At 44.5% G+C, this 14,358-nt stretch overlaps 1 protein-coding gene across 2 annotated transcripts in view; it reads left to right on the top strand.

Moving 5' to 3' along the window:
- jmjd1cb (jumonji domain containing 1Cb) overlaps positions 1-14,358 on the top strand; it is a 110,924-nt gene that overhangs the window by 42,194 nt on the left and 54,372 nt on the right. For both annotated transcript variants that reach the window (XM_019271285.2, XM_019271283.2), the window contains exon 2: positions 9,104-9,340. In XM_019271285.2, coding sequence (XP_019126830.2) covers positions 9,104-9,340 — 237 coding nt within the window. The remainder of the gene's footprint in view (positions 1-9,103; positions 9,341-14,358) is intronic.

The raw sequence follows: 14,358 nt of genomic DNA, 5'->3' as shown, positions 1-14,358 counted from the left end.
TCAATATATATATATATATATATATATACTCTGAACCAGAGTGTATATTGACACATACAGCCATGTGTCAGTTTGTATTGAGTAATGAAAGAAGGTGAACCTGTGAGGTAAGAGCGTCCTTTAAAGACACGTCATAGAAGTCTGATTGCAGTCTGAGGAGTAGGTAGCAGCAATGGATCACATGTGTAGGTATAACACAATGCAGCTGATGTCTGATGCATAGGCAGTCACTCTGGAACATCCACAGCACGGCTCATTCACCTTCAATCATGCATGATGGCTGCCATCACCTCCATCTCCCCCTCCATCATCCCTCTCTCTCTCTGGCCCTCCACCTCCCTTTGTCCCCGTTCATCTGCACGTCTCCTCACTGAGCAGGCTCCCTGCCGTCCTTCCTCGTAGCAGTTAGAGCAGTGATGAAACCCTGCATGTGCATGAGTCTGTGTTTTGTATTAGGAGGGAACATCAAACGTGTCTTTTCCCACAGCCGCCCTACTTGAATTTATTTTTTGAATGATGAGATGTCTTCTTTTCTGCTCTCTGTCCCCGCATGGCGAGATTTCTCTCTATATATATATATGTCTGACTGACTCTCTCTTGTTGGTAATTGCAAGGGGAAGCCAGCCAGCAGCCCAGCGACTCATATATTTATGTACCTCTGGGGGAGTCTCTCTCTCTCTCTCTTTCTCTCTCTCTCTCTCTCTCTCTCTCTCTCTCTCTCTCTCTCTCCCTCTCTCCCTCTCTCCCTCTCTCTCTCTCGCTGATTGATATTCTGTATCAGTAGGAAGCAGCATCATTTGGTCTGTCGTCAGGGAAGGGGCGCCTTGGTTACGCCGTTGTCAACCTGGTTGCCGTTGTGGTAGGCTAGTCACTCAGTTTCCAGGGAGCTATCCTCTCTCCTCTTTTTGTGACTTCCTTTGTGTTTGTGATCCATCCTCCTCAATTTTCTCCCTACCATAATCCTTTATGCCCTTGGATTTGACATCTTCTTCATCACTGGGCACAGATGATGCTCTCATCTTCATTCCCTCTTTGTTCTTCACATTCCTCCCATCTCCTCCCGTCTCCTTCCATTCTTCCCTCTGGTTCCATTTCATCCTCCTCTTTATCATTTCTTTTCCTCCATGCTTCATGTTGTGCTGTGTGTCACTGCTGTTGCTTTCCTTGTCATCTCCTCTCTTAATTCTTTGGCTTTCTTTGTCTCTTCCTCGGCCGTCCCATCCCATTCTTTTCTTCCATCATCTCATTCCTCTTTTTTTTATCGCTCTTCCGTTCATTGCATAGACATCAGGTTTGTCCTTCTCGCTGTTCTTTCCCCCTATGGAATGATACTCTTCTCCTTATCAGCGGGTCCAGATTCTCTTCTTTGTCTTGAAGCTCTCTCCTCTCTGTCTTGTTTGCCTCCCTCCTCGTGGTCCACAGCTCTGCAGCTCTGCAGGTCTGTGTGGTCTCAGTGTAGTGCCAATAGCAACTGTCTTTATGGACTCTGACTGCTGTCTTCTCTGCGTTTGTGTAATCTTCTCTCTCTGTCTTATTTCCAAATAAAAGCATTCTGATGGCTCTGTTTGTGTTGTTCTCTAGCAGACCTCAGGAACTCTTGCATTAAACTCATACAGTCGCCTCTTACTTCCACTGTTCTAGTACATGCAGTTTGTGGCATGTGAGAAACCCACTGCAGTGTAAAGTGTGGTGTTTGAAATGACTTTGATAATTGCTCTCATGCTCCAAGAGCTCGTGTGTCTTATTCCAAGTTGAAGAAATGCATAGCTGCAGGCTGATGTCATACAGTAATGTAAGTTAATTTAGTATTGCACTGGGCTACTATCTTCACCTATGTTTCCTTGTATGGGTCAAGCTAAAAACACACATTCCTACATATCCCATAATGCAACTAGCAGCATCTTTCCCTGATAAACACCCATATTTTTCAGGCTTCACACCTCCAGGTGTGGCCGAGCGGCTCACAAATCACTTAACCACGTTTCCTTCTCAAATCCCTTCTTGCATGTTGTCCCCTTCCTCCCTCTCCCTCCCTCTCTCACCCTCCTCTCCATATTTCTATCAGTGGCATAAGCCAGTACCCAGTGGTATGCTCCTGAAACAACATGCAGCAAATCGAGAGGTGTTTGTAATGTGCAAGGGTCCACTATATCTACACACATATCTGCTTCTGCTACTATGACTACTGTACGACCTGTGTGCAGGACGTCTGATGATCACATTCCAAACACCTAATCAACAACATTTTTGTCATTCTGTGTAATCGGACGCTGCGTGTTGGCAATGATCCCTGTGGTGATGTCGGGTCTGACGTGACATTCCCTCCAGCAGGAGCAGCAGCTTTTCTGTTGCTGCTGAAAATAGTGATGGGAAGGCTCGGGTTCAAACATGCCGACTTGTTGTAATTTGTTTTTTTTGTGCATGCTTCTTGTTGTATGTGTGCAAGGCTGGAGAGGTGGGGAGTTGTGGGTTAGGGGGGGTTAAGGGGATAAAGGAGCCTTTTTAGCCTGGCTAGTCTACATGTTTTCTGTGCAGTCAAGCTCAATAAATCAGATTAGAGTTTTTGGAGAGCGGGATAGAGCTTGGTGTGTGTGTGTGTGTGTGTGTGTGTGTGTGTGTGTGTGTGAGACTTACAGCAGGGGAAGGCTTGGGCTGAGAGACAGACGGACACACAGAGAGTGTGACAGAGAGAAGGAGGCTCATGTAGCTGCTTAAGAACCATCTGAAGTCATCAGAAAGGGTTGAAAAGCTGTGTTGGGCCAGAAACAGCTGCACAGTGAACGTCAGGCTCATGGCCTGATTGACTCTTCACATCTCATCATTAAAAAAGAAATGTGTGAAGCACACAGACAGAGGTGGACTACAAATACACACATCCTTGTAGTCCACATAATGTCTGTCTTTGGCTATATTAATGTAGTCTGTTTATTCCGGTCCTGGCCTCCTCTCTCTTCTATATTCAGTATGGGTATGAGTTCTTTCTCTGGCGCTCTATTTAAAAGGCAGATTCTGCTCCTCGCTCTGCATTGGTTGTTGCTTTCATGCCTCATGCTCATTGGTTGCCATCGGCCTCCTATTCAGCCAGCCAGAAAGCTGCTCTGCAGCAGTTAGTGATGGGCAGATTATACACTGCTGAACCTCTATACACATTCAGATTTACTCACAAATGTACAGTCATATAATACAAAACAATCCCAGAGACTCAAATACACGCACACAGGCACACTGAATGTGTACAGCCTGTTCACTTCCTGACTAATATCCTCTCAGTCCTGTGTGTGTCTGTGTGTGTGTGTGTGTGTGTGTGTCTGGCCATGTATCAGCTGTTGTTCTGCAGCACACACTCAAGGCCTCTGAATGTACAAACCTGAAAGAGGCAGTGGGCTCCATTTGTCAAGGGAAAGGCTGAACTTGTACTAAGTCTATGACGGCAATCATATAGGGATGCACCTCATCAGTGTGTACAGGCGAAGGCCTTAAAATCAAATATGTGTATCAACATTTCTGTAGATATGCTTTAAACGCTGCAGCATTACAGTGTTGTTACCATCATTCTGATGAGTTTCTGCGAATGAAAGTAGAAACCACAGCAGCATCAGCAGTGAATCGATGTGTGTATACAGCCAGTGCACCATCACAATATGAGTAGACATAATAATATGTTCCTTTACTCCAGGAGAGGTACAAATGTGTATATCATACCAAACTGTAGTCGGAGAATATCGTTCAAAACATGGTGCATCTCTGGAATCAAACCCCAAATGTCAGGGTGGACTGTCATGAGCCCCCTGAGAAACACATCTCTCTGAGGACCATGTTCAACACACACACACACACACACACACACACTGCTCAGTGTTGTACTGACCAAACTGGTCATTTAACTGGTGCTGTGAGCAGGCCATAAGAACGTAGTGACCCACACACACCTGTATTGATGTGGATGTTGTTATAGATCCAGATATTGGTATAGATGTTGATGTAACAGATGCTGCACAGTGTTGTTGTAGCATGGCATCTGCTCTCCTTTGTTCTCTGTCTCTTGTTTCTGCTCCTCACTGTGGCTGATAGAAGCCCACTGATTCAAGGCTCTGTGTGTGTGTGTGTGTGTGTGTGTGTGTGTGTGTGTGTGTGTGTGTGTGTGTGTGTGTGTGTGTGTGTCCATGGCCAGTGCTCACTGCTGGCTCTGGTTACTATAGCAACAGACTCACCAGACATTGAATTTTCCCATTCCTATCATGTGTATGTTTTTCTTGACTGAATACTCAGTGCTGTGTGTGTGTGTGTGTGTGTGTGTGTGTGTGTGATGTATGGTGGTTATTAATATGCTTGCTGATATTAATCAGTGCATGCAGACAGTTTACACTCTCAGCAGGACACATCTATAGTTGTGCTCTTCACTTCTCACTGTACGTGTATACACTCATAATCTATATGCAGATGAATAAATGAGAATCGGTGCAGATGCTGGAGCAGGCAGCGGAAACAAAGACACGGCATCTCACACACACACACACACACACGCACACGCACAAATTTAAACCACTTGCTGTGCGAGTGTGTGATGGGTTTCTTTTGTTCATCTATCAGAGAGCTACAGTACATAACTTGGTGTGATGGCTTTCAAGGAAGTCATATTCTTCAGTGAGCACGCACACACACGCACAGATTGGTATAACAGGTTAAAGAGGAATGTCACACTCTCTCTGTCATCACCTCTCCTGTTTTGTGTCTTTGCATTTGTTGGCTTCCTGTCATCAGTATCAGGTGTTCAGTGTTGACAGGCATTCTGACTGTGACTGTGAGTGTGAACTGAAGGCGGTTTGCAGGTTTCTCATGTCCACGTGCAGTAAAGACGTAGATGAACAGAGGAGTCTGTCTGAAAGTGATACAATAAAGTCAAAGTGTGAGTCTGTGGATAGATCTCAGACTGCAGCGAGCTGTTGTGTTGTGACTGCGGCACAGCTCAGCTATGACTTCATCATATTTTGATCAAATTGTGATGAGATCTGATGTTTTCTAAGAAAAATAGGATGTGCAGCAGAAATATGGTGAGGTGACGTGAGCAATAGTTCATGTCATTCTTGTTTAAAATGATGAATTTGAATAATAAATACCAGTTCTACATTTAGTTTACACTTGCCATATTGGAATATTGATCTATATTTTATATTACCGTGATATCAAGTTTAATCAGCCTTATGGAGCTTTAGCGTGACATTCAGCTCATGTTGATCTGTCTGGTGATGTGTGCAAGTGTTAACTAATAAATTCACATCACCAGATCAACTTGTAGTCAGAGATTAAATTGGGCCGGAGCCCTCCGGAGCTCAGCTCCGCCTCCTCACCTCGACAGTACAGCCAGCAGGAGCTGAGCTCCCTCTGCTTCGGTGTTTATAATAATCATGGGCGTAGCTACCTTTATAGGACTTTTTAAAATCATTAGTTTGGACTTCCTTTCTTCTAACATGTCAAAAATCAGTAATCTACATCAGTCTGTTCACTCATCACTAGGGATGTAACGATACATCGTGACACGATTAAAATCGGTACAAATGTGTGACGACTCGCATCGGTTGACAGAAAAAATGAATCGCGATTCTTGGCGAATGCGAGAGAAGTAGGATATGTTGTTTTTCGTCTTTTTTTAAATTAGAAATAGGTTACGTTGTGGCTGCAGCTTCCACTGCCGCGTCTGCCTTTCTGTGTCACACACACACACACACACACACACACACACACACACACACACACACACACACCCCTACACACATGCGCAGTAGTGGTAATCGGCGTCAGGCCTGACTGTACTGTAAATGATACCATAACACAGATCCTCCAGGAATTCACGATGTTGCAATTTGCAACTTCAACGCAACTTCAGTGAATCCCCGTGAATTCAGGGGTGTTGCAATCTTAACCAATCACCGCAACTTCCGCGCAGTCTGCACGGGGGATTAAAGTCGGGTCAGAGACGGCCGCACCGTGCGGGAGGATCCCTTCGTCGGACCTCTCCCCGGCGCTGGCTGGCCCCCGCCGGGCACATTTCCTCCGAGGTGGTGCGCCGCGACCGGCTCTGCGTTTACAGCGCCCGGACCTCGCCGTTTCCCGGGGCCGTGGACTCTCATTAAAGGGTTAATGAGCTATCATCTTGTTGTTTTTATTTTCAGTTAGCTCATACTTCAAGCTGAAAGGTAATGGTCAGATCAGCTGCTTGCTGGCAGCCCTAATAAGAACACAAACTGCTTGAGAGTTTCTGTAAAGAGAGATTTTTTTCCTACAAATAAAAAGATAATTTTATTTGGTCAGAATTTGACAAGGTCACAGAAACATAAAATGTCGGTTATAAAATTGTTCAGTTAACTAACTGTTAAGTATGGCTGCCACGATTAGTCGATTAGTCACGATTATGTCGTTATGTCGTTTTTTGTTTGTTTGTTTGTTTTTTTGTTTTTGCATTTCTTTACGATTTTTCCGCAACTTCCGCGCAGTCTGCCGGGGCTTTCAACTCGGCGGGTCAGGGACAGCCGCACGGTGTGGGAGGATCCCCTCGTGTGACCTCTCCCCAGCACTGGTGCTAATGCTACCTTTTACAAGTAGTTATCAGTTTTCCAAATTGCAGTGTAGCTTGATGGTGAAATGTTGGCTAAATAATAAGTTGCTAATATGTGAATTGATGTGAGATATAAATAACTAGGTTATAAACTGATAAAATATGTATTATTATACAAATGTTTTGAGAGATATTGACCACTGAGTGAAGAAGGGCTTCCCCTTACAAAAGCCAATTGAAGCACTGCTTGTAGTGATATGTCAGTGCTGTGACGACTGCTGCTCTGCTGCCACCAAGTGGCCATAAAATCACTTATTTCAGGGTTAATAACGCCTTTTAGTATTTTTCACATTCAGATCATAGGTCCTCGTCTTATTCTTGTAAGGCTGCTGGTCCCGTCATTTGTTTTCAATCAGCTGTGCTGGATTCAAACCAAAGACCTGCTCTGTTTTCATGTTTTCATCTTAGTTTCCTTTTTGCTAACATTTGCTAACATCGCCCAGGGGAGTTCATCCACCCACAAAGGTTCAGCTCTTCTTTCTCTTTGTCTCTTCACATCAAAACAAAACCTTTCATCACCTGTGTTTCTTGTGTCACACTCTTTGCACAGACAGTGATGAACGTGCAGTGATAATGGCTACTTGTGTGATTCTTGTCTCTGTTGTTGTTTTCAGCACAGCCCTGTCATTTCCTGACCCTACATGGTCTGCTATTGGCCCCGGGCCAACATTTCATTGACTTCTAATGTCCTGGATTTCATGTTGAAATATGCATATACATGAGTGTGTGTCTTTGTGTGTGGCATGAATGCAAGTTTAGGCTATTACAAGAAAACACACACACACACACACACACACTGGAATGGCCGTTGACAGAGGTTTGGCTGCACAGGGAACTGAAAGACTGAATGAAAGTGTCTCTATTTTCTGAATCCCGTATCATCTTAAGCAGAACTTGTCCATGTCAATAACACAGCCTGCTGTTTGTCATTCAGAGTGTCTCTGGCTGCTAAATTTGGAATGGTAGAACCAGCTCAGGGTCAAACTGGGGCAGAAGACCTCTCTGCAGGATGATCCATTAAGAACAGAAGTGTGTTAAACTGGTTTCCTGTTGAGGACTGGTTGTGAGGACAAATGTTGAAAACAGAAAGTGAACATGGATTTGTATCTAATTCTTCAGTAACACGTTACTGCATTGATTCTATTCTTCTGATTGAACATGTGTATTAGAATCAGTGGGAACAGATCGGCTCCTTTCTTCGTTGGGATCATTTTAATCCTGCTCAGCATTGGTTAGAGGAAATAATTCATGTTGTTAATCAGAGGGAATTAATGGCAGATGTTAATGACAATCACCTGAAGTGAGACGGTGACAGATGGAGGTTAACCTCTGTTGTCTGAAATGAATTAGAGATGAAAGGATGGCGGAGCACGTGAGATGGATTAGATGAGACGAGGGTGGAGGGAGCAGCATCCTGGAATGAATGCTACCGAAACAAGTGAAATGCACAGACGGATCAATAATCGATGGACGTGGAGGTGGTGGAGCATCCTTCATGTTTGATAGATGGAGGTGGTAATAAATGGAGAGAGCGCGGTCGCAGTAAACAAAGGAGGACGGGCTGAGAGGTAGCTGGCCTCGGTGCCTGCTGGCTGCGACTGAACACTCAGTTGACTGCAGTAGTCCATTATGGAGAGGGGGAGGGTGGAGGCTGAATGAGGAGAGATGCACTCGTTGATCCCACTTCCTCTCCATGCCTATGGAAGGGTGGGGGATGGGTGAGATATATGGAACAGGGAATGAGGGAACAGGGGAGAGTAAGATCAGACAGAGGAATGAGTGAGGATGGAATGACGAGATGAGGAGAGAAGGACGGCTGATGTGTGCACACACACACACACACACACACACATACACACACACACACACACACTCACTCTCATAAACAGCACTCAGTGGATTGTGTGTATTACTGCAGTCCATTGAAAGGCTTCAGCAGTGAGATGTTCGAATGTGTGTGCTCGTGTTGACTGATCAAACTGAATTGAGTATGATGACTTCAAACAGCTGCTGCTTCACTCACACACACTCTGTCAGTCAGAAGTGTATTGTTCAGAAGTGTATTGTTTTAAAGCACCCTTGACTTGGTTGTATGTACAGTGTGATGTACACCCTGAAGTTTAAATATAAATGTACATACATGTGTCTGTGTCACCTGCTCTACATGATTTATCCCACATTACCCTTCCTCTCCTCTCTTCCTCCACTTCGTCCTTCTGTTCCTTCATCTCTTTACTCTCCTTTAGCCCCTCGTCCTCCTCCTTATTTATTTCCTTCTCCTCCCCCTTCTTTTTTCACTCCTCCTCCTCCTTCCTCCTCCTATTACTGTTATTATGTGTTGGGAAACAGGTGTTTAATGTTTTAACATGAGTCTAGGTGTTAACGGATGTTACAAACTGCTCTGTGTACACGTATCTCTGTCCACAGCTCATCTCACAGTGTCTTTGTGTCGTGATGTTGTTAGTGAACATTGTCTCTCTGTGTTTGCAGGTATATGTGGAGTTTGATGACCAGGAGTGGGAGAAGAGAGAGTGGGTAAAGGTCTATGAGGATTTCCAGCTGTTTCTACTGGAGCACCAGCTGGTCTGGGCCAAGAGGAAGGAGGGAGCAGGAGGAGGAGGAGGAGGAGGAGGAGGAGGAGGAGGAGGAGGAGGAGCAGGAGCAGGTGGAGGAGCAGGAGGCCTGCTGCAGGGGACCAAGGCCAAACACATACAGTGGCCTGCCCTGGTAAGACCTTTGTTTTGTATTTCTAGACAGGACAATGCAAAGAGTGCTGCTTTACACATTCACCACAGTGCTGCACACAAAGTATTGAATCAAAGCCTCAGGATCATTCTTCATCCTCTCTGTGTTGTTACATTGATTTGTCTCTGTGGTCTCTCGTGTACATGGTTACTGAGTGGCAGCCCTGCCACAACTTTATCATGGTCTCCATCAGTTGAGTTGAACCTGTCTCCCAGATGTTCTGGTGCATTTCTGTGGAGTCGGTGTCAGCTGTTTGCCTGTTTGTTTGTTGTTCATGTTCAGTGTTTTGCCTCACGTAGCTACTGCAGGACGTTTTCTAGAAATACAAGAACCATTTAAACGTGGGTACATTACCCGTTTCCACGACAGCAACTGAAGTCTCTGGATCTATAGTTGCTCTTCCATAGTACTTCCTCTAGGGCTAATATTGCAGATCCATCAATCCTAAACCTCATAGCTGCACAGTGCAAACTTCATTGTGTGTGTGTGTGTGTGTGTGTGTGTGTGTGTGTGTGTGCGCGTGTGTGTAACAGAATGTGAATAAATGAGTTAGATATGGAGGGCACAGATTGAGAGAACAAAGGCAGGGAAGGAAACAGACTAAAGTTGATTTGCTTTGTGTTTCATTGTGGTTTAGTAACACTGTGATTTACACCACACACACCACACAATGCGTATAAAGAACAACAATGACTTGTTTCCTCGTGTGTAAAGTGTTGCATTCTGCTGTCAGTCCTCTTTGAACTCATCTCCTCAGCTCTTCATATCAGGTGGCAGTGCAGCTGTGAATGTCTGATGCTGTTTCCACTGCATGGTTTGGCTTCATTCAATCTTTTTTTGCTTTCATGAGTTGTTGATAGTAGCTAGTACACAGGAAGGACAACAGATTACTGTTTGGGAGCAGCCACAGAGGTCTCTCACTCTGTGCGCACTCTCAAACTCTCCTTGTTTTTTTTTCAGCTGCTGTTTCTGAAACAAAGTTTGTCTTCTTCCTCAGACCAGCAGCCATCACTTCCACATTTCCCTCCATTGTTGTGTGTTTGTATGGTGTTGTCACAGCAGCTTCACATGGCATCGCCATGATGATCAGCTAAAATGTCTGTCTACATCGAGGAGGACAAAATAGAGAAAAGTACCTGGCACCAAAAGTGAGTGGAGTGGAGCCGAGCTGTACCATGCGGTGGAAACATGGCTAATGCTGCTAGTGTAGATGCCTTGTCTGCTTTCTTGCTGGATATATTTGGAAGTAGTAGTTTCCCTGTAGTGAAATGACTCCCCAACACACCACCGCATACTACACATTCCTACCAGTCTGAAAGCCAACAAGCAGAATAAAGGCTCTGCATTTGATATGAGCAAACACACGGCACACACTTAGCCAAAGACAAAGCTGTGCACTTAAAGGAAATGTGTTTATTTTTGGAACACATGCTTTACTGTAGCTTCAAGTTTCTGAGCATAGTGGAGTGACTGCTGGAGTCAAGTGACAGCTGAAACTACAGTTCAAATGGATTTGTCTGATAGTGGTTTTAATTGGAGTGTGTGTGTTTGTGTGTGTGTCATCATCAGTGAACACATCAGCACTCTGATGCTGAGTCTACTCTGTGTCTCTGTCATCGCACACACATACACACATGCTTTGGTGTGGTGGCAGTGTGGTTGCTGTGGTGTGTTTGTTGTCGTCCATATGTCATACTATCCCCTATACATACACACACACACACTATGGTAGGCATGCTTATGCTGAAGCAGTGTGGTTGTGTGTTAGTGTGTGAACTCATATTTTTAGTCTGTTTGTGTGTGTGTCTCAGACTAAAGCATTTGGTTCATAAATGTTTAACATTGATGGCATTTACTTTTGGACTGTTTACGTGTGTATGTGTGTGTATGTGTGTGTGTCCAACAGTGGCTGTGACTGTGTGCGTAGAAATGTGATTCACTGTTTTGATTATGTAATAGCAGAGTGCACAGCGCCATCTGGCACAAGCATGAGAGATAAGAGTTCAAAGACTTCCACACACACACACACACATTTTCCTGCTTGTTTTTCTCTCCGTCTGACTCCTCCTCCTGTTTTTTTTTTTTACTCATTCGTCATATCTCTGCCCCTCTGCTGCGTTGTCATAGCAACACCATGAAAATGTAGTACACACACACACAGTGTAAAGCTGTACGCCTCACAAAGCAGTGAATTACTCCTGATTTTAAGCAAGTAAAAGGATGCCTTCCGTTTTAATTAATGACAATGAAATGATATAATGAGAGGAATGACAGAACATCTGAGAAGCATTTGTTTGCTGCCTGCGAGACATCTTTCAGTTCAGTCATTTCAGCAGCCTGAGGCCAGTCAAATCTAACAAAATGTCACATGACATACAGCACAGCTTCATGTGGCTTCCTAGCTCTTTAAGTCTCTCACTAATGGGAATTATGGATCAGTAAATTAATACTTTAATTAACTTCAGTGGCCACAGATGTAATTGACTAACCACTATATTAATACATTGACATGGTTTTTGATTATGAATGTGTATCCTCCAACAAATCAAACGCATCTTATAATGGCAGAGCCGTGTTGACGACATGAGTCTCAACTGGAACCAAAAATGCTGAATAAAAAAGATCACATGGTGAATCCAGCCTGATGTCATGTTATAATCACCCCTCTGTGATCATGCCAATTTAAGGGGCGACCATAGCACAGTGGTAGAGTGGGTTGTCCAATAACCCCGAGGTTGGCGGTTTGATCCCTGCTCTCGCTGGCTCAAAAAAGATTGCCAGGGCCGAGGTGCCCTTGAGCAGGGCATACCCCTCGAAGAGCCATGAACAGTTGGTTCATATTTTGTATTTAAACTTTTCATTTTTTCATTATTTTAGTAAAAGGAAGGTTAAAAGGTTGTTGGCTCTCAAGCCGTGGTGTGGCAGTAATGACTCTTCAGTAGTTAGTGTGGGGAAACCCACACAGTGGCACATTACGTTAGCTCTCCTTAATAGCAAATTAGCTGTGAAGAAGAAAGATGCAGTTAAGCAGCCCAATCACAGCGAGGTGGAAACACACATGAATGAATGAATGAAGAGAAGGAGAGAAACAGAAAGGAATGTCTGAACTAAAATGTAGCAGAACTCGCCTCTGGTCCACTATCACAGGATTGATCAGCTTCAGTGATGCTAATGACAGCAGCAGCAGTAAGAGTATTAATAGAACATGTGACAACTGCAGCAGTGCTGTAGTAGCTGTAGGCGGAGTTGCAGGAGGATGTAGTAATCTGATAACTAGTATTGGAACTGGAAAAGATCCAGACCAAGTATCAGCTACAGGTTGTAAAACTGATCTGAGTATGTTCATTCCTGCAGACAGAGGAAGGTATTTAAGGTATTATAAACAGGTGTCTGTCATGTCTGCAGGGTGGAATTCCACCTGGCTCAATGCTTAGTTGTAGCCTCTGTTTATGAAGAAAGTCTTCTGAGGGATGAGAGCAGCAGAGCTCATTTCAATGCCACTCTCAGTTCAAACCATGAACTGGGTGTCCAGTCAGAGAAGCCCTCACACCTTCAGACATATTAGATTCTTTAATTGGAGCAGACCTGAGAACACACTGAAACATCGCAGACTGCTCTAGAATCAGGCTGAATCTGAAGCAGACACGGCTCGGTCGATAAAGGCTTCTCTGTATCACAAAGGCCTCATATGATAGCTGGCCTTATCGCTTCGTTTCAGTGCCTGATAATGTCATTGACTGACCGCCTCTGTTGTCTCTGCCAGTGTTAGCAGCCAACTAAATACTCGAAGAAAAACATTTCTCCATACTCTGCCTCCCAGTGTGGAAACAAAAGGGTTACCCAAACCTCCAGTCTCGTGGGGGGAGCTATCCCTGACTGAGCTCCTGGCAGATGTTGACAGACCCATTAATAATGGCTGATCATAACTGTGTTAAGTAACCTGGCTGCAGCAGTTGGTTTGTTATACAAAACCATCCGGGAAGTTATTGTTTTAAAACAAAACAAACAAAAACAAAACAAAAAACTTGGCAGGTGATTGGATGAAATGTCTGTCATGGGCCAATGTCAACCAATCAGATCAAAGAAACATATGAGCTTTTACTGAAGAAGAATGAATCCTTCAGTGTCGTTCTTTTCTCTTCTTTCAGTGAAGTAGTTCTTTCTCACAGCATCTATGCTAACAGTTTGAGCAGCTGACGTTGTTGTTCTGCAGCAACAGTCACGTCTCACACACTGAGCGTTAAACCAAACCCATAGCTCCTGACGTGCCAGTCGTTCCTCAGAGGGCTCTGATTGGTCTGAACACAAACGTGCTGGAAGCATGATAAGATGGATGGTTAGGTTAGTGTGGAAGCTCTACAGTTACACTTTGACTAGTCAATGGGCTTTGTCCTCATCTCACAGTCAATGTCTTACCCACTCACTGACCGCCCATTCAGAACTGATCCATACAGTCCAGTTCAGTCTGACTAATGTTTGAATAGGTGTACATGTATGAGGCATGTTCCTCTCTCTCTGTGATTTATCTGTCCTGTATAATGTGTGCATTCACACACACACACACACACACACACACACACACACACACACACACACACAGATGTTGTGACCTTTTCCCTTTCAAACTACAGTCATCTGTTAAACTATGTCAGTGCAGCTGTGTGTGTGCGTGTGTGTGTGCGCGCATGTGTGTGTTTCTGGGTGTGTGTGTTTCTGTGTGTGTATCGTCCCCAGTGCTGATGCAGGCATCTTTTAAGAGAGAGAGAGAGAGGTGTTGTTCAGAGTCCTAGTATAGTAGTATGTTTGCCTGCTGATGGTGTGTGTGTGTGTGTGTGTGTGTGTGTGTGTGTGTGTGTGTGTGTGTGTGTGTGTGTGTGTGTGTGTGTGTGTGTGTGTGTGTGTGTGTGTGTGAGACAGACAGATGATCCTTGTTGTGTAAAGAGCTGCTGATGCTTTAAAGGCAGCAGTCACGCGAGACAGGACCTGCCTTAGGCTGCATG

Source organism: Larimichthys crocea, chromosome XVI, assembly GCF_000972845.2.
Source record: "Larimichthys crocea isolate SSNF chromosome XVI, L_crocea_2.0, whole genome shotgun sequence".
Taxonomy (NCBI): Eukaryota; Metazoa; Chordata; class Actinopteri; family Sciaenidae; genus Larimichthys; species Larimichthys crocea.
Note: the sequence above shows the minus strand (reverse complement) of the source record. Positions and strands in the feature narration are given on the sequence as shown.